This window comes from Rhagoletis pomonella, unplaced genomic scaffold, assembly GCF_013731165.1.
Source record: "Rhagoletis pomonella isolate Grant_MI unplaced genomic scaffold, Rhpom_1.0 Rhpom_scaffold_00008, whole genome shotgun sequence".
NCBI lineage: Eukaryota > Metazoa > Arthropoda > Insecta > Diptera > Tephritidae > Rhagoletis > Rhagoletis pomonella.
In genome coordinates, this window is record NW_023458562.1 from 1,028,237 (window position 1) to 1,048,049 (window position 19,813).

The following is a 19,813-nucleotide window of genomic DNA, read 5'->3' on the forward strand; positions in this document are numbered from 1 at the left end:
AAAGCTCATACAGCTCAGCGTTAAATAAAGGTCCGTTAATCTTTCGCAGAATCTATCTCTCGAAAACTCCAATAGCCGCTTCATCAGATGTTTTCATTGTCCATGCCTCCGCGCCATACACCAGCACAGGCATGATGAGTGACATGATAGAGTGTGATCTATGTACGACGAGAGAGGACTTGACTTCTCAATTGCCTACTCAGTTCCAAGTAGCACTTGTTGGCAAGAGTGATTTTCCGTTGGATTTCAAGGCTGACATTATTATTGGAGTTAATGTTGGTTCCCAAATAAACGAAGTCGTCTACTTTTTCAAACTTGTAACTGTCAACAGTGACGTGGGTGCCAAGACGCGTATGCTCTCACTGTTTGTGTGATGACAGGAGATACTTCGTTTTGTCCTCGTTCACCACCAAACCCATTCGCTTTGCTTCTCTATCCAATCCCGAGAAGGCAGAACAGACGTAGCCTTCGTTTTTACAGAACCCATAAAAAAAAATTTAAGCCAATCGAAAGTGTGCACCAAATTTGGTGTCCGATATGAAAAAGAATGTCTCACATACATTGCATACATATATTTTGGAAGTCAGCCATTTGTATCGAGAACGAGTTCCGCTTAATACAAAAATTTCCAAGCAACTCCACTCTGAAGCTGTCAAAATGTACAAATCTGTACAAATGCACAGATGGTGTGATCCCTGCTAAGTGTATTATAATAGTTGGGCCCAATAAATCATTAGTAACTAGGTGGTTTAATTCAACTTACCAAATGCTCATTCGATAGCACTTCCAGAAGTGTGAGTAAATTGTGACCATCTCTCAGATCTTCAAATAGATCGTCCACTTGCCTTTTCGCCTATAATTAATTAAAAAAATTTGTTTAAATATTACGCATATATTTATGTATGTGAGGGTGGGAGTTGTATGTGCAATTTTTTTGTCATGCTTGCTAGCAGATTAGGATTCCATATAAAGTTCAGGGAAAAAAAATTCCACTAAGGCATAGCTTAACAAGGCAACTTTAGCAAAGATAGTTGAAAGACTTTTGTAAGATAACACAGGCCAACAAAATCATTTAGTTTAAAAATTAGTTTAAGATCTCAAATATTTAAGATCACTTTTCAGAGATGGTAGTCGAGAGATCTAGGTTTAGTTTAAGCCAGGAAGGTTCTTTCAAATTTTGTTTCTTTGCTAGAGCTTCTAAAATAATAATAATAATAATAATAGATTGGCGCTTACACATATGTTAGTGTTTGGCCGAGCGTCTCCTCCGATTTGTGGTGTGCGCCTTGATGTTGTCACACAAAGTGGAGGGACCTACAGTTTTACGCCGACTCCGAACGGCGATTGTATTTTTATGATCGCAAACAATCGGTGGTTTGCCATTGCCTGCCGAAGGACGACCGCTGTTAAGGAAAAACCTTTTTTCTATATTTTTTTTTGCGATGGTGCTTTGACCAGGGCTTGAACCCGAACGCTGCGGAGTGGAAACGCGCCCTGCTTACCACTACACCACAGCTTCTAAAATACATATTGCAAAAACCGCGATTTTTTGATACTTTGACCTCGTTTTTTCAAAATCTGGAGCCGATGGAAACTTTATACTTGCGAAGTCATAATCAGCCATAAATAATAAATCTATCGAAAACAGCTGTAACATTTGCCGTACCAAAAGTTGTTATCCATAAAAAATTGAGGTTTCCGTTTTTTCTACAGAAATTTTTCCTTATGTGGTCTATAACACCCTTCGCTCCCCTTTTTACTTATAGTTTTTTCAAAATAATTCAATGATCATGCATGGGCAGTAGCCTGGGCCCTATTTTGCAACTTTGGCCTACAATGCAAGACTGACCCCAGAAAGGTTCATTTGGTCATAAAAACGTGACCTGCGAAAAATTTTTTAAATCGGATAACGGAAAGACGTCAGAGCTGCAAAACTACATCAAGTGCCATTAAAATATATAAAATTTCCCACTGACTTATAGGCAATTTTGACCACTTTGTGAGAGATTGCGTGATAATGCTGAACTTTAGGGCCTTTCCAGGCACGTCTTTCCCTTGTCCGATTTTAACAATTTTTCGCAGGGCATGTTTTTATGACCAAAGGAAAATTTCTAGGGTCTTGCTTTGTAGCTTAACAAAAATTTTTCTCCATACAGCTAAGGCGCAGGCTAATGTGCAGGCGTGGGCAGAGAACGAGCACTTAATGGGCTAGCTTTTCTCAATATTCATCGCAATTTGGATGTTAACGTTGGCTCAGTATTAAAAGAATTTATATCTATACCTCGGTGAATTGCGTGTGACTTTCCTTTGAGTTTTACTAAATTATATCCACGATTAAATACAATATGCTGAATACTCTAAATAAAAAAAAAGAAACTTATATTCTTGGTGGTTACGAATGACTTTACATAAAACCCCCCTAAAGAAAAATCCAGCGGCCGGCCCCAAAATACCGATGCACTCTGACTCTAGCAGTGGAAATGAAGATGAGAAAGACACCTTTAAACTCAAGTTGCTTCAGAACTGTAGCTAATTAAAAATTTTCATGATCAGATTCGGGCTCTACGGGACAAATCCTATACGGATCGGCTGTAATATTTTAGTCAACATAAACTTTGTTGGCCTGTGTTATGTTCTCTTAGACGAAGGTTTGAGCTTCAATTACGACATATTTAGAAATTTCCTGCACCTCAGATTCATTTAACAAAAGTGATCAAAAACAGGCAAAACAAGAGTTAAAAAAAATCGTGCATACTCGTATAAAAACCTGTTTCCAATTGATTTCGGTATTAGGATCATAATTTGTAAACATTTGTAAGAAATTTTTGAAAAAAATCCAACTTGGCAAGATGGTGAGGATTTTCAGAATGGTAAGAGAATTATAAGCGCACTAAGAGTTGTGAATAATACCGCAGAGCATGGTATAAAACAGTATGTGTTGTGTTACAAGTCACAAAATATTATAACCGCAAATTTCTGTCATTTACAAAAATATGTCTTATGAATACAAAATAGTATTATCGATATTACGGCACATCTGGTGGAAAAAACCAGTATCCATGTATATAATACGCGAAGTAATTTTTTGTGCTGGACAAAAGATCTGCACCGTTCGCTCGATCTTCAAAAATGGGGTGTCAAATTAAAGCGCTTGGCCTTGGTAGACGTGTAAACTAGTACCTGTAAAACAATTGAATTCAAATTATTTAATAATCAATGCCAACATATCCACACCGTTCGTTAAATTTTCCTAAATGCGGTGTTCAAATAAAAGGGCTTAGGGTGTGCATGTTCAATAAGGTTTAACTTTTTCGAAAAGAGTTGCCACCTGTTAAGAAATTAAGCACAAATTATTTAAAAAGTTAAATCAATTGGTATAAGATGGGTAGCAATCGAAATGGTTTTGAAAGGGCTTTATGTCTTAACTACGTTAATGGATGCCGAATGAAAGTTTCAAGAAATATTTAGTTTGAAAATTTAGAACATTTTTGATGTGTTTGAGAGTTGCCCCAGTTTAAAGGGCTAAAATAAAATTAATTAATAAGTTAAATGAATTACTAAACGATGGTTATCAATGGAGATGGGTTTAAAATCCTCTATTTCAGAACTATATTTAGGAGGGTTGTCACGTGTTTAAAAAATTAATTTTCACTTAATTCATCATACTATTTATAACAATTTCAGACGAAATATAATTAAAGAAATTTTAGATCGAAAATGATTTTTAAGAGGGTTGCCGCCTGTTTTGATAGTCGTATTTACATAGTTTAATTATACATAAGTTACATAAACTTTTAAATATGGGTATCAAACGAACGGGTGTTAAGAAATCTTTAAATCGAACATTTAGATTTTTCAGGTTGCCAGTAGAGGGCTGCCACCTGTTGAACAAATTTAATTCAAATTATTTAATAAGTTCAAAGGATTGCCAAAAGATGGGCATCAAACGAAATGGGTTTGAATAGACTTTATTTCTGGACTGTATTTTAAACGATAAAAAAAATATTTAGTTTGAAAATACCTTTAAAGGGGTTGCCACTTGTTTGAAAAGTCGAATTTGTTTTACTTATACGCCAGCTACATAAATGAAACATCGAAATATTAATGTCAAACGAAAGAGTTTTAAGAAAACATTGGGCTGATAATACTTTAATATAGGGTTTCCGTCTATTTTTTTTGAAGGTCATCACATCTTCACCGTTATTTCGAATTTCCAAAATGAGAGTCAAATTAAAGAACTGGGATTCTACACAGATCTGCACAGGTTTTATTTTTTGAAGTTAGAGCCTTTTTAGCGGTGGGTTTTTGAATAGGGTTTCATCTGTTTAAAAAATTTAATTAAATTTTGGTGTTTTGAAGCCATGCGGGTTCACTAGTTTTATTATTTACTTAGATCAAAATATTAAATTCTGTGGAAATATATATACTTTACAAATGTCTTAAATAAATTATTTATAGAACCATTTGGTTTATTATCGGTGATTTGGAAAAGTTGTTAACTAAAATAATAATTCAAGTCTATACAAAATTTTAAATAAAAATGTAATATTTGGGTTATTTCAAACTTATAACTCAAGGCGTAGGTTTCATACCACCTTCAACCGGGCCCAAATTTTGTATATCGTATTCTCGGACAAACCCCATATAAACCCAAGTTTAATAACTTGCAGAAAACTACAAAAAAGTGCAACAATTTTTCACCTTAATTTCAAACTTCTTTCTCGGAAGTGTTAAAATTTGTTTGAGTACACAGTATTTTTTTTAATTTTAGTCTGAAAATCTGCACGTTTCAAGTGGCTAAAAGTTGCCGTTGATTTGTTAGAATTTTTTTGACCAAAGCTGTTGTGGATTTCTTCCATATACAAATAAATTGAATTTATTCATTGTATGGGTGCCAATGCGACAAAAAAAAATTCAAATTAACGGTAATTCGTAGCCACTTGAAACTTGCATATTATCAGACTAAAATTGAAGGGGCTAAAGAACTGTGTACTCAAAAAAATTCTAACACTTCCTAGAAAAAAGTTTGAAATATAGGTGAAAGTGTGTTGCACTTTTTTGTAGTTTTCTACAAATTATTAAACTTGGGTTTATGTGGGGTTTGTCCGAGAATGAACTATATTTTAATTGAAAATTCTCAAAAATAAATAAATAAAAATAAGTGGCAGACAATATCACCTTGAAATGGCGTCCTATAGATATGACCGATACAGTATTTATACAGCGTGGCGACGAATAACTGTTACCCAGGTTTTTTTGAGAAATAAAAGTGTCATTTATAGATTTTGCGAAAATAGTATTTTATTGTTAATTTTCCACAGATTTTACTTTAGTTGTATTAATTGGTTTTTAAATTTGAATCCTTATTTACATTTTCCAGCAGTGTAAACTTTGAGAGAAAAGTTCATTTGGCACGCAGGTCTTCGTCAGTTAATTTATCCCATATCTTCTGTAACCATAGGCAAATTTTCTCCATTTTGAGTCCCTTATACTCCCCGTTTTGTCCAACATAAGGCCTCATACTCATAAATCGAATAGACTCGGAACTGGTGACTAGAACGGCCATTCATTCGACCAACCTTATAAAGTTTTTTTATCTTTTGTATTTTTTTATACAAAGCATAAGAAAAAATACACATGAAAAAGACTTGCGTGCCAAATGAACTTTTCTCTCAGATTTTAAACTGCTGGCAAAAGTAAAAAAGGATTAAAATAATTAATACAACTAAAGTAAAATCTGTAGAAAATTAACAATAAAATACTTTTTTCGCAAAATCTATAAAGTACCCTTTTATTTATCAAAAAAAAAACAGGGTAGCAGTTATTCGTCGCCACGCTGTATGCAAAAGTACAAACAAACAATTTTTATCATGAAAACCATTTGAAAATGGTAAAAAAACGCACTCACTTTTGACGCTCCAGATAAAATTTTGTAAAACAATTGGTAATTAAAAAAGAAAGAGAGTAACAATTTATGAATTCTTGCCTTCGTGGACCGTTTGAACAAAATCATCCGCGCAAGTGTTATATTGAAAAATATTAGCTTCGTTCTGAAATTTGTTTTTTTTTTATTCTATAGCCTTATAACAATTATATTCAACAATTTTATTGAGCTCTAGGCCATTTTTAAATGAAAAACTATTGTGGAAAAGCAACAATAACTTTTATTATTATAATTTTTTTTTTTGAAAAATGGCGGAAGTGATAGCTATTTCGGAAATCACCACATTTCCACATCAGACTTCGTTCAGTAGGATTCGAATCGACGCACTGTGCTAAGTTCGCCTTGTAAATTATTGTTGCTCTTTTTTTTTGTTAAGCCAACACAATCAAGCGCAGCATTCCGCTGCAATTCACACTTGATCGTGTGTTGTTGGTTTTGTTTGTTTTTTTTTTTAAATAATTCTATTTTTAGAATGTTTAACTTTTAGGTGTGCTCGTCCTTAAGTTATTTTTTTTTTTGTTCTGAAATTTAATTGTACTTTTGACTACTTTGGTGTATTTTAACCAAATTCAAAAAAATTATAGTTTAAAAAACTATAACCTCGCTATTATAATTTCCATTCGTACTGTCATCAGGTATGTAACTTGAAAATAGAAATCGCTGCATCTTTTAGGCGCGTCAATATTACATAGTTACATCCCGAGCTAATAAAAGGGAGGTAAAAGGACAATTTTTTAGTTTAATAATATGCTTATTATTATAGTTTCTTCAACGATGACTATTTCCATACCTTTTTGAGATGTTTGTTTACCCATTTAGTAAATGTTTTTTTTTTGAATAGCATCTCGCTCATCTGCAAATACAAAGAGAATAAGAGGAGCAAAAAGAAACCACAATTAAAAATCATAAGAACGATTGTTGTTAGAATTAGTAAATACTTAATGCAGACTACAAAAATATTACCTACTAATTAATTGTTACATTTTCCAAGCAAATATTATTTTTTCCTGAGAAGTGCAGCCTTCTAAAACCCAGTTAGCAAAATTCAGCTAAATAAATAAAATGACTTATTTTCTTACATTATTTTAGTTGCTATTTTTCAAATCGAGCTTTATGGTGCTGAAATTCGGATAAAATAGAATTTTTCTAATTTTTCCGTCGTTATTTGGAAAAAAAAACACTATCAAAATCATACGTTGTCATTGCAGTATAGAATAACATTATTTTTTAAATTATCAATCGATAATTACCTTTTCTGGTAATTTAAAATTGTTGAATAATTCGAAAAACTCCTTTCCACATCCGTGGGTGTAGTTGGACAAAATTTAAATAAACTTAATTCTGCTGGAGTGTATTTCGATAGATGTGCAGTCCTGGTTGTGAAACCCGTAAGTAATATACATATCTTTTATATGAACAGTTTTCGTATAGGCAGGCCCAAAATACTTTCAACTTTTTCTGAGTATGCATATATATGTTCAACATTTCGTATTGCTTTTTCACAGTTGTCACAATTTCCATACTTTCTTTCAATGTCAAACTTTGTATTTGAAGCTTTGTTATACCTACTATCCAATAAACAAAATTTGCGTAAATGAACGCCAGATCTGTTCAGATTTCTTCCAACTCTAGCAGTATGTATCAGGGACGGATAATAATCATTATTTTTTTTTATTTTAAACAAAAAAATCATCGTCGTAAAATAATTTTAGCTATATTCAGGTATTTGTGTTCGCACGTCCTACTGTAATTTACAATTATTTTAATTTTTTTAATTTTACCAATAAAGATTTAAAAATAATAATTAATAATTGAGTTTAATAACGATTATATACATATATTGTAAGTACTCTATGGTTGATACATGTTATTGTAATAAGTATGTTGACTAATTGTTGCCTATTTTAGTGTAATTCTGATGAGGGTGCAATGCTAGCACCGAAAGCTTAATAAATATATAAAATATACTTATATTGGCTCGGAGATATCGCCTTTGGTTTTATCTTAGAATTAATATTGAGTTTTATTTTTTCACGTAAGAATAATGATCATTCCAAAAACTCAAAAGCTATACCAGCGTGATTTCCCACGTATCCTCTTCAGAGGTACGACACCCTAATAAAAGGAATAAGTTCCAAAATTTTCAGGTTGCGTCTGCATGGCCTTTTCAATTTTTTAAGTAATCATTATTTTTAAGTGGAAAAATTAAACTCAATAATGATTATTATCTCTGAGCGAAAAAATAAAAATCATAAAATAATCAATATTTGAGAAGACCACTTGCAAACAGCGTTATGTAATTTTATAAAAGAAAGGCATAAATTTGAAAAAACGACTACGACAACAAGTAACATTTAAATTGAATCTTTTTTAATATTACCTGAAAATTTTGATAAATAAGAGCCTTATAAAATTGTAACATAACATAACATGACATAAGAAAACATTAATGGTCTGTCTATACGACCCAAAGCAGTTTTCTAAGTTCATCAGAAGATGTATACTTTTGAAAGTTTATAAGTAAGTATGATAGCGACTTTTGGAAGAAGAGTTAACATTTGATGCTATTTTTTCAAAATATAAAAAGATTTTGCACTGTGTTCTTAGTGGACATGAAACTATTTTAAATACTGGTGTAATCCACCAAAAACTAAACATCGAAAAAATTTTACATAGCGCACTTCGCAAGTGGACTACTCATTCGTGGCCGAAGAAATTTAAATCAAATAATAATTATTTCCGTTGACAAAATAAAAATCATAAACATTAAATGCTAATTTAAATTATTTTACTCATAATCACCGTCCCTGGTATGTATGTACGAGGGATGTTGCGAATATTTGCATTCGCATTCGTTACGCGAATGATTCGCATCATTTTACACATTCGCATTCCCATCAAATGATTGTTGAAATGGCAGTAAGTCTGTCTAACCAGGGTGCGGACAATAACCGGCTTTTAGCTTCAGGCGCTAAACGGTTAAGTAGTATATCAAGCAACATTGATGGGCCTTCAACAAGTTCTGCTAAAAGTCTTATAAGCAACCTAGAAATAATTTTAGATTCCTCCAGCAAAACCAAAGGCTTGGATGTAGAATCTGGAGACATTAAAAAATGTGAAATGAAAGCTCAATTGAAGGCCTATCTTAAAGAAAAACGAGCTTATCTCGGTGAAAATTCTCTCGATTGGAGGAAAACTAAACTAAAATACGACAAATTGACAGATCTGGTCCGCAAATATTAGAGCGCTCCACCCGCCAGCGTTCCATGTGAGCAATTGTTCAGTGCAGCCGGCTCTACGAAATCAAGGCTCTACGAAATCGCCTCATGGGAGAAAAGGCAGAAAAATAACTTTTTTTGAAATATATGTAATATGCACCTTTTGAACTTGGCTTTGTATAAGTTAAGCACTCGTTCAACGATGATTTAAGTTGATTATAGCTTTTTTAATGTTATTCCAAACATTCGCATTCGCGAATGTGAAAAATATGACATTCCAAACATCCCTAGTATGTGCATATGCTTGCACTGCAGCAAGGCGAATTCATACAAGGTTGTGCCGAATTTAGGATCTATGAGCTCCTAGGCTGTTTCCGTGGTGTGGGCCCCCTTGGGAGTACTAAGGCAAAAAGCGGCCACGGGTCTGCTTCAGATGTTAGCTTTTTTAAGTTTTAAACATAACCTATCCTTACTGGTAAAAATTACGATTAGGTTTTTCTATATACTCTTAAAACACCATGGATATTGGATGGATATTGAATGAAGAAAAAACTTTTTAATTTTTCATGTGTGTATGTACATACCAGTGATGGAGAAGTAGGCACAATAGTGCCATTTTTTGCACTTTCTTTCACAGAGGCACACTATTGTGAATACGCAGTATGAAAAGTAAGTTTCCGTACCAAGCTTTTAATTCAACATTTTTAGAAAGATTCTAAGTTTGCAGTTTTATAGTCCATTAAATAAAAGTGCAAATTTCTGGAATATTCCAATGATTTTTGATATTTTTTTTCCATTAAAAAAAATTTCGAACACGCTTTATATGGAAAAAATGCATGAAATTGAAAACTTGGAATCTCCTTAAAAATTCTGAATTCAAAGTTTGTTGTTGGGAAAACCTGCTGAATTTTTATAATTTTTGTGCAAAGTTTGAAATTACGATTTTTGGGATTCTGTGTAATTTTACTATGAATTTATGTATATGTCTAAGGAATCCTTCATAAAAGTGAATTACTGTAATAATTTAGCTAATTAATAATTATTATATTACTACAGTGTGTTTTAAAAATATTATTTCAAAAAATATATTGTTCTTAAAACGCCTTAAACAATTTAATTTTGTGGCACTTTCATATTGGGTTCGGCACTATTTTTGAAGACCATTTGGCACATTTTGAAATTCCATTCCTGGTACATACATACGTATGTATGTACAGTGCCGGACAATAGTAGTGACTGTGTTATTATTTATATCTTAAAGAAACTGCGTGAATAAAAGCCAAAAAGTTCAGCTTTTCCATCATGGACGTCCGAAGTCGGGTTTTTATCAGCTACAGTTTAGAAAGAGAAAGGTATGTTCTTAAGCTGATGACAGATAAAACTTTGTGGCTTTACGGGACATTTATAACTTTGTCAGTAGGGCGCAAGACGATAAGGCATGATAAAAACATAGCAAGGTAGAACCGTTCTCTCAATTTGTCGGCCATGATTTTTTTTTTGAAGCTTGCCAACATTTTAAAATCATATAAAAGTGAAAATAAAAAATTGAAATTGTTCGAAATTGTTGTTGCTTGAGATTGAAAATGAAAATGTGTGTGTGAGTTTGTGAGTTAATTTAAAAATTAAATTGTTTGGAAATGTCAAGAATTTTAAAAGTGACTCTCAGCGGTTCTACCTTACTATATTTTTATCATGCGATAAGGTATGCCTAGTAATAGAACGATACGAGTGCCGAGTACAGAATATAGATACTTTTCAGGAGTACTGAGTAGTATCGAGAGCTCGATACTTTGGCAAACACTGAGTAAATATCGCGAATACCAAAAAGAATCGGCGTGTTAAAAGCTTTTTTAGTAAAAAAATTTTAAATTTACATACTCAATTTCGTTCTTTCAATTACATTGAAAATTGTTAAAAAATTATCCAACAAACATTATGGCGAATGTTCCGAAATTATTTTTGATATCCAGTGTGAATGTCGTGTAAATGAACATAATACTCATTTACCTCAATGCTGTCACGACTCAAAAAACCAAAAATTCGGGAAAAACAGCTTTAAAATTTTGAATTTAAATATTCTGCCATAGTAAAAATTAATACATATTTTGTTCTAATGAGCTACTAGTAGTCGGTACAGCTATGCAATTTGTACGCAACATAGAAGAAGAGGGAGGGGTAATTTCAACACCGGGCTCGGTTAAAAATTCTTTAATATTTGGAAAAGGAATTCTTGCCTGACCTTCCATAATGAATGGTATAAGAGGGTGGTCTTCGGCTCGATAACTTGCCCATTCTCCAGCGTAACGGAGCATTCGGTATCCTATGTATTTTACCTTCGCTGAAATTTCGAAATCCAAACCGTTCTCGAAAAAAAATTATGGAAGAGAGCTTATCTTTCTTTTAGAGAATGGGGCTCCCCACATTTGAGGCCATTAGAGCAGAAGCAGCCTAACACACAAGTATTTTTCTTTTGTACCTACAGTGACGGGCAAAACTGTAACATGGTGTAACACTTTTTACTTCAGCCATCGTTATATTTCCGAAGTTCTAACGACTTTCAGACTTTTGTTGTATATTCCGATTGGCACACCTGCACCTCCTCTCTCATAATGATTTGAAGTCAATCCAACGACAATAATAAAACCAGCAGACAAAAATGTAAATTAATGCAAATGTTACAGTTTTGCACTCATATATTGTTAAGAACTTTTTAACAAGTTTCACGAAAAAAAACTATTAACACAATGTTCAGTACCCTTTTGCTTTTTTAGTTCCTGGATGCGATTTACCATACCTTATTTGTATCTCTGTAAAAATTTTGGAGGTATATCCTCCCATATATTCCTAGTTTGCTTTCAGCACATGTACTCCATTGGACGGACTTGGATACTTAGTAAGCTGTGCTTTTAGTTGATTTCGCAAATTCTCGATTGTGGAGGTCATTTCAAATTAGCAAATTTTTACCTTTGTATCCAGTCTTTGCGAACATGTGCAGTGTGTTTTGGGCGATTTTTCAGCAGAAACTCAAATTTTTTCGACTACATCTTGCAAATTTTGTTGAAATATGAACAGATACTGTTCCTTACGCATAATCCGTACTAGCGGATAAACAAAATTTTTGAAATACAACCCCAAACTATTACTGACCGACCACTGTGATTCACAGTACATGATGCGCATGGGCTTAATTTGGGTCTTTGATCCAATACCATGCCCGGCCATCTGATTGAAAGTCAGACCAAATAACCTTCAATTGAAACTTAAAAATAGGGGTGTTCTCGAAGTCTTACACGATGCACGGCTTGTACGAAATGCAAAAATACTATTCCAAATTTCGAAGAGTACGATAAAATGGTAGCATGCATGGGTAGCAAGCAGCGAGAGTATGTATCAATAACAAGAGACAGCAAAAAAAATGAAGTGAGCGAGATGAGAGGAATGAGGGAAATATGTAGCAATTCCAACAACAAAACGACTAGCACAGGGTTTCATTTATCTTGCTATGCTATTTTGCAACGTTGCATATGCAATCCATGCAATCCCTGCTAAGTGCAATGGCTTTGCAAGATTTGGAGAATAGCCCTAATGTGTTTTTAATTGCATTCTGAAAGGCCTAGCATATCCCAATAGGTAACGGTCCGGCTTTCGGGCGATACAGCAAAATGCTGCCACACTCGCACATGTATTTTGATTAAATTTGCTTTTTTCTTATTTTATGATGCCTTTGCGCTCAATTTGGCAATTCTCCGCCTCGCTGTCTACTGACTTGCATTAAAGTTTAATACCTTAAGCGCTGTAATAGTGGCTGCATCGCTACTTGCTGCTAAGTTCACAAGATATCGGATCGTAATATTTTTTGACAAACTTCCTTTGTCCTTGGGAACACTTTAGGCTATAGTTTTTCACAGTGCTAACATTTTCAAGTGTTAGCCACTTTTCCTGCGGTCCCGCCTCTCCGCAGTAAATCTATTATTTACATTTATGATTCCTGATTAACCATATTATTTACTGGTGATCACTTCTTCAATAAATTAAAATACGGAAAAAATTCATCTGACTTCCTACTAAGTAAAAGATAACTGTAAAACGCCAAAACTGAGAGTGAGTGCAAAACTGTAACATTTGCCTTAATTTAAATTTTTGTCTGTTTTTTTTTGTTGTTGTTGTATTGACTTCAAGTCGTTAATAGAGAGAGAGTAGGGGTGTACCAACAGGAATATACAACAAAAGGGTGAGAGTCGTTAGAACTTGGAAATATAGCGGTGGCTGAAATAAAAAGTGTTACACAGTTTTACTCGTCACTGTAATTAACTTCTTAAAAGAGTTTCTAAGTGATAAATTTTCAAATAAAGCTCACTTATATCTTAATTTAATGGTTCAGTACGTAGCTTTATACTTTAAATTAAGGAATGAGGTAATTTGTTTTTAAAATCAAGTTTGCGACTATTCTAAATAGAAAAGTACCAAAATCATAATTTTGGGTTAAGCCACTTCTGCTCTCACGGTCTCATTTATTTATCCCTTTCTACATTTCCATATAATTTTCAAAGTAAAGTGATTTATAGATATAAGCGTCAAACACTTATAAAATATTTGGTTTAAAAATCTTTCAATAAACTGTTTGCTATAAACATTTATTTTAAGTGTTGATGTTGGTTGAGAACGAAAAATGCCACTGAAGATGGCACTTAGAAGTAAACTAATGGCAAGTTTACTTCAAACACTCCTCTAGAAATGCTTGTTTGTTTGATCAGATTTCAACTTTAAAAAGCTATGTCTATTAAATTTACAAATAGAAAGAGGTCATGAAATCAAAGCAATCTGATTTTTCCTCACTTTTTGCGTTTGCTCTAAAAATACTTGAAATTACGAGTATTATCGATACTTTTTTTTCAAATATGAGTACTGGCATCGAATGTTCTTTAGAGTATTCTAACTGAGTATTAGTATCGATACTTTTCTAAAAAGTTCTATCAGTAGGTATGCAACAATGAACGCCAAGGAAACAATTTTGTACCGCTTTTTAACTGGTGAAATTTGGTGTTGATTTTATATATTTAAATATTATATAAAAATAAAAATTAAACCAGCTGACGCACATAGGGGTATTTGACCGATTTAGGCGGCCAAAATTATTTTTATGAAAATTTTAACTCAAAATGCTTAGAAACGACGTATTACGATATTTAAAACTTTAAATGTTTAATATCAAGTAAACAGAGGGGGAGGATGTCCAAGTATTCCAACAAAAAAAACGAAAAAAGGTGATTAATGTTCGACATCGATAGACTCCATGTTATCGAGGTCCCATTGTAGAAAAATTGAGACCTACGTGTTCGTATCGGCGAGGAGAAGCTTTATATCTAAGTTAGAACATTAAAAGGGTTGCCGCCTGCTTAAAAATTAAACGCAATTAAGTTAAATGAATTACTACAATGTGGGTAAGATTCGAAATGGGTTTGAAAAGGCTTTATTTCCAAGAAACGTGTAGGAGAGTTACCATCTGTTTAAAAATTAATTTATAAGGTTATAGTTTGAACCTATCTTGAACAGGGCTGCCACCTTTTAAATTTAAAATTAAATACAATGTATATAATAGGTTAAGTTAATTATAACAATATGAATATCATATATGGGCAAATCTAAAAAACAGGTAACCTTTGTGTTATTTAGCTTTATTTTCACTGTTGTAAACTATATGAAGCTGGTTGCTTTTGGATATAATTCATTGACGTATACTTGAAGCCTCAAAAAAAATGTGGACCTATTTGCTGCATTACTTTTGAATTATAGGTGTTTAAATTTAAAAAATAATGAAAACAAGTGAATTTGGTATGTAATTTTTAAAAGGGGCACAATTAATTATGTCAAATTAGCTTCGATAAACATCGAAAGAGCTTTTAAGATTGATAACTACTCGTTAGATTTCGAGTTTGATTGACTCTCTTGGTACGCGATTTAATATTTATGTGCCCGATTCGGTGATGAAGTAATTTGTTTAAGTACTTCAGATGCATCTCTCATTCCTGCTGACCGTAATTTTATTGTAGTAGCTAGAGTCAACTCTCCCGTATCACTACAGTTCCGTTTCAGTTTCGGTTTTACGTCTCTTCGTTCTATCGCTGGACTCAACCAAAGGTTTGGTAGGCCGTCCTGGAAGACTGATCGTTTTTGGTATAGAAAAGGATCCTTTAATCCATTCCTGATTATTTTTTATAAAAGTATCGGCTGTTCTATAGGCTTCAGTCCACTTTTTTAATTGGCTTTTAAATTTCGCAAAACTACAGTTATTTCATTCTTGGAATAATTTTCCGACTTCAGTTCTTTTTTTGGGCCGCATCTATCTTTGCATTCATTGAAAAAATATTGCAGCATTCGGAAACTCGTAAATTTCCCCGCGAACTATGAACTTGACACACTGCGGATTTTTATTAAAGCTAGAATATCTTCGTGTTTTAAGCATTTTTAAGTGCACACGTGGTAACAAATAAATATCTGATATTTGAGTGTTCAAGCCGTTTGTATTTTATATACTGAAAATAATGAATGTCAAAACTGTTTTATGCAATGCCTAATGTTTTTGATGTAATCAATTCGCGAATATTCGAGCCTACTCTGTATACAAAAAATTCTTACTACCTTATTGTCTTAAAAACTGAGTATTCAAAAACTTCTTACGATTTTATTGCCTTAAAAACTTATTTGCATATTTTTACTAGAACTTACCGTCAAGCAGATTTTTTTTTTCTAAATGTACTGACAACTATGTATTTTTTCCTCTGTAACTCTCCAAACTTTTCAATTCAACCCATCTTTAACTATACCCTTAGAATCTTAGCGGCGTTGAGTGGTGTTACATAACTTTATGACTGTAGTTTATTCCTCACATCCATTAAAATTACCAAAAATAAAATATTTTTCCTCAGCCGGTACCAGTTCATATTATATTTGTATTAAACTATGTGGATTATATGGTATTTACCTTCTTTACAATTGTCTAATTTAATATAATTAAAAAAATTAACACACGATTTAGAGCAGTTTTTTACCACTTCGGCTTGTATTAAACACATCTAAAAACCAAATAATCAATTATCAACACGGTACTTTGAAAGCGCGGTGCGAACGAATGAAAACAAAGAGGGATTAAAAAATAACGAAATCTAGTCAAGAATTATATTCTCTTCACCCTATATACAGTTATAAAAGAATAATGTGCGTTTTTAAAATTCGACTTTTGGCCTCCTAAATCGGCCAAATACCCGTCTGTGTGACGGTCAACGCGCGCACAAAGATAGGAGTTCGCCATCTTTTCGCTTCGCGCTGCGGCTAAAACTATCTATATTGGGCATGCTTCTTGCATTGCGAATCTGTCATGCAAAGCGAAGCAATCGTGTATGTAAGGGTGCTTTCCAAAACGTCAAAATACAAAGCATCAGTCTCTTTTATTTCTAAACCACACTAGAAGAAAAAGCCTAACTTGCGCAACCTAGTAGAAAACTAAAATCTAACCGTGGTTGCGCAGATTTGGCATTAAAATCTACTGAGGTCTAGAAATAAAAGAGACTGATGCTTTGTATTTTGACGTTTTGGAATTCACCCTAACTTCCACATTTGGGAAGCAATCTTTGACGTTATAATCAAACAAAACTTTGTACATCCATATTTCTTTGCTAACACATTCTAGATTTTTTCATAGTCTGGTTGAAACTGCATGCAAAAATTTTTTAATTGTATTACCGATCCCCAAATCCAAGTCGTTTTCGTATATCTCAAAAAATTTGGTACTTTCCGATAGCATTTCTTTATCACCGAGCGTGTCTTATTTGTTGAGTTTGTAGGCCTCAATCCTCTTTCTCAGTTCACTCTCAAGTGCGTCTCTTAAAGGTATGAATCTTTGGGTTCGAAATTTATTCGATGTTTTTTTAATGTCATCTAATTTTTAAAAGTGTTTTTATTTATTTTCATTTTATTTATTTGTTTCTTTTTTTTCTTTGCTTCGAAAATTCTCATAACCCCGGCGTTCGATACATCAATCTTATGTTATTTCCGCTGAAGCTAATAAATATGATGATCTCACATTGTGAAAATGGAACGGTTTTCGAGATATTTTAAAATTTCGCTCGTTTTGGTATTTTCATGTTAAGTGCATGTGCAAGTGGTTTTTATATAGGGAAAATTTACACAATTTTATAATCTTACATTGTTGACTTAAACAATGTTGTAAGTAGAGATTATATATTATGTGTTGTTGTTGGTTGATTTTTCCGACAGGGTGGTAAGATGATTTATTTTGGAACGAATTTACGTCATCCCTTGTGAAGTTTGGTTTGCAGACAAACCGGTTTCGGCGTTGTGCCATCTTCAGTGTCACGAAAAATTACACTGAAGATGGCATAACGCCGAAACCGGTTTATCTGCAAACCAAACTTGACAAGTGATGATGGAAATTCGTTCCAAAACAAATCATTATATATTATCTTAAGTTTCAGTGAAGTTTTGGGCATTTCCAATATTTTGTTTGTAATGTATTTAATTTCTTTGTTAAACCATCGAACAAAAAACTGAGATGATAAAAGGACCCGATGTTGAATAAAAAGGTAAGATATAGTCTATATTTTCAAAAATAATATAGTACAAAATGTAAAATTATCAAATAAAATTAAAGGTAAATTTTCGTTAAATAAAAACCATTTGCACATGCACTTAACATGAAAATAACAAAACGAGCGAAATTTTAAAATATCTCGAAAACTGTTCCATTTTCACAATGTGAGACCATCATAATTGGATTCAGCGGAAATTCTACATAACATTGATGAATCGGATGCCATGGTTATGAGAATTTTCGAAAATTTGCAAGATAGAAAAATTTGGCCAATTTTGGGTATACAAAAACCACTTGCATATGTACTAACTAGGAATGTTAATCCCGGGCTCCCGGTCTTTTTTAAACCCCGAAAATCCCGGGATTATTTGCCTAGAATCCCGGGATTTTTGGGATGATATGGTGAGCAGTTTTGGCTATATTTCCTTTTATATTTAATATTTAATATTTTTTTTTAAATAAATTTGTAGCTCAATATACATATAATATCTTGCGACAGGCAATTTTACAAACAAAAAAGCAATATATTCGCGAAACCAAGGTCAGTAAAGTTGCGTTCTTAATGTTTCTCTCTGACGTTAGGATTTTTTAAAATAACTTTGAAATTTGAATTTCAAAAAATGATCTAAAAAGTCAGTGCATTGTACTTTAAAAACTAGTATAGGTATCAAATTAAAGAGGAGATTCTGTAAAGTTAAAACAGATTAAATTTTTTGGTGCGTAAGGGACGAGTAGGTATTGAAAATGCCCTTTTATAATTTTATTTTTGAATATCCTTGAAATTTTGCTATTCTTATTTAAAAAAAAATTATATGTTAAGGACTAACTTTATTAGCTTAAAAAAATAAAATAGATAAAAGGGGCATTCCTATTCGCCCATGTGAACTCAAAAGATTCTACAGAATTTTTTCTTTCATTTGGTAACCATTTTTTGTTTTACATTGCACTGAAATTTTTAAATAAGTTTTGGAATTATTCTTATCTTTGAAATTATAGTATTTTTAAAAAAATCATGATGTCAGAGAAATGCCCATTTATATGTATTTAATTATATGTAGTATGAGGTAGACTTTTATACAAAAATTTAAATAATGAATAAACAAAAGGAATATAGTTCTTTGCTAATAAGCTCATTCAAAGGAAAAAAGAGAAAGGTAGAATGAACGAACATCATTCAAAGTTGAACCAAGATGTGTTGGTATTTGAAAAAAAAAACATTGGGACACGAATGACTTTTTTTGCACATAAATAAAAATAGTGGGAAAATACCTTTTTACCGAGATCCCATAAGTCTAAAAAATAATAGTTTTGGCCCAGTTATTTAAGTTTTTCGTAAATCAATCTTTGAAAAAATTAAAAAAAAACAGCATCAAAAATTTCATTATTACGATTCCGTTGAAAAGATTTTTAAATTTTTTTATGCAGATTTTTTTAAGCCTAATTTGTTTTGTCATCTGAGGGAACCTTTCTCAAAAAGTTCTTTAAGAAACTATTTTTATTCATAAAAAACTTCATTTTTGGAGGCATTTTCAAATCGGTTCAGCTCGCTTAAATCTAAATATTTTTCCGAAATATTTTGGTAGACCTCTTAAAATATAATAAATTTTGTAATCCCGGCGGAAAAACCGCAACTTTTTTTGGTGATGCAGTCTAATGTACAGTTGTCCACAAAATAATAGGAGTGCGATATTTTGACCAGTTTTGGCTATTTGTCTTTTGTTTATTTAATGTTTATTATTTTTTTATAAAAGCCTAGCTGGCTATACAACAAACACCATATAAATTCAGATTTTAAACTTTGTATAAAAATTATAAAAATTTTGCAATTTTTCACCCAAATTTCAAACTTTTTAATCAGAATGTTTGTAGTTTTGTAGCACATTAAATTCTAGTCTAAGGAAGTGCAAGTTTCAAGCGGCTAAAAAATTCCGTTGATTTTTGGCAATTTTTTTGCTGGCAGTGTCCTCCATATAAAAGAAAATTGTCGACACACTTTGTATGGAAAAAACGTGAAACACCTTTGACCAAAAAAATTCTCTGAGA

General features: G+C 32.5%; 1 protein-coding gene across 1 annotated transcript in view; it reads right to left on the minus strand.

Annotated features, from left to right (window-relative positions):
• The window catches only part of LOC118744098 (microtubule-actin cross-linking factor 1), a 719,134-nt gene that overhangs the window by 653,695 nt on the left and 45,626 nt on the right, over nt 1–19,813 (minus strand). The window contains 3 exon segments of the mRNA XM_036476824.1: nt 764–853; nt 6,735–6,776; nt 6,778–6,797. Coding sequence (XP_036332717.1) covers nt 764–853; nt 6,735–6,776; nt 6,778–6,797 — 152 coding nt within the window.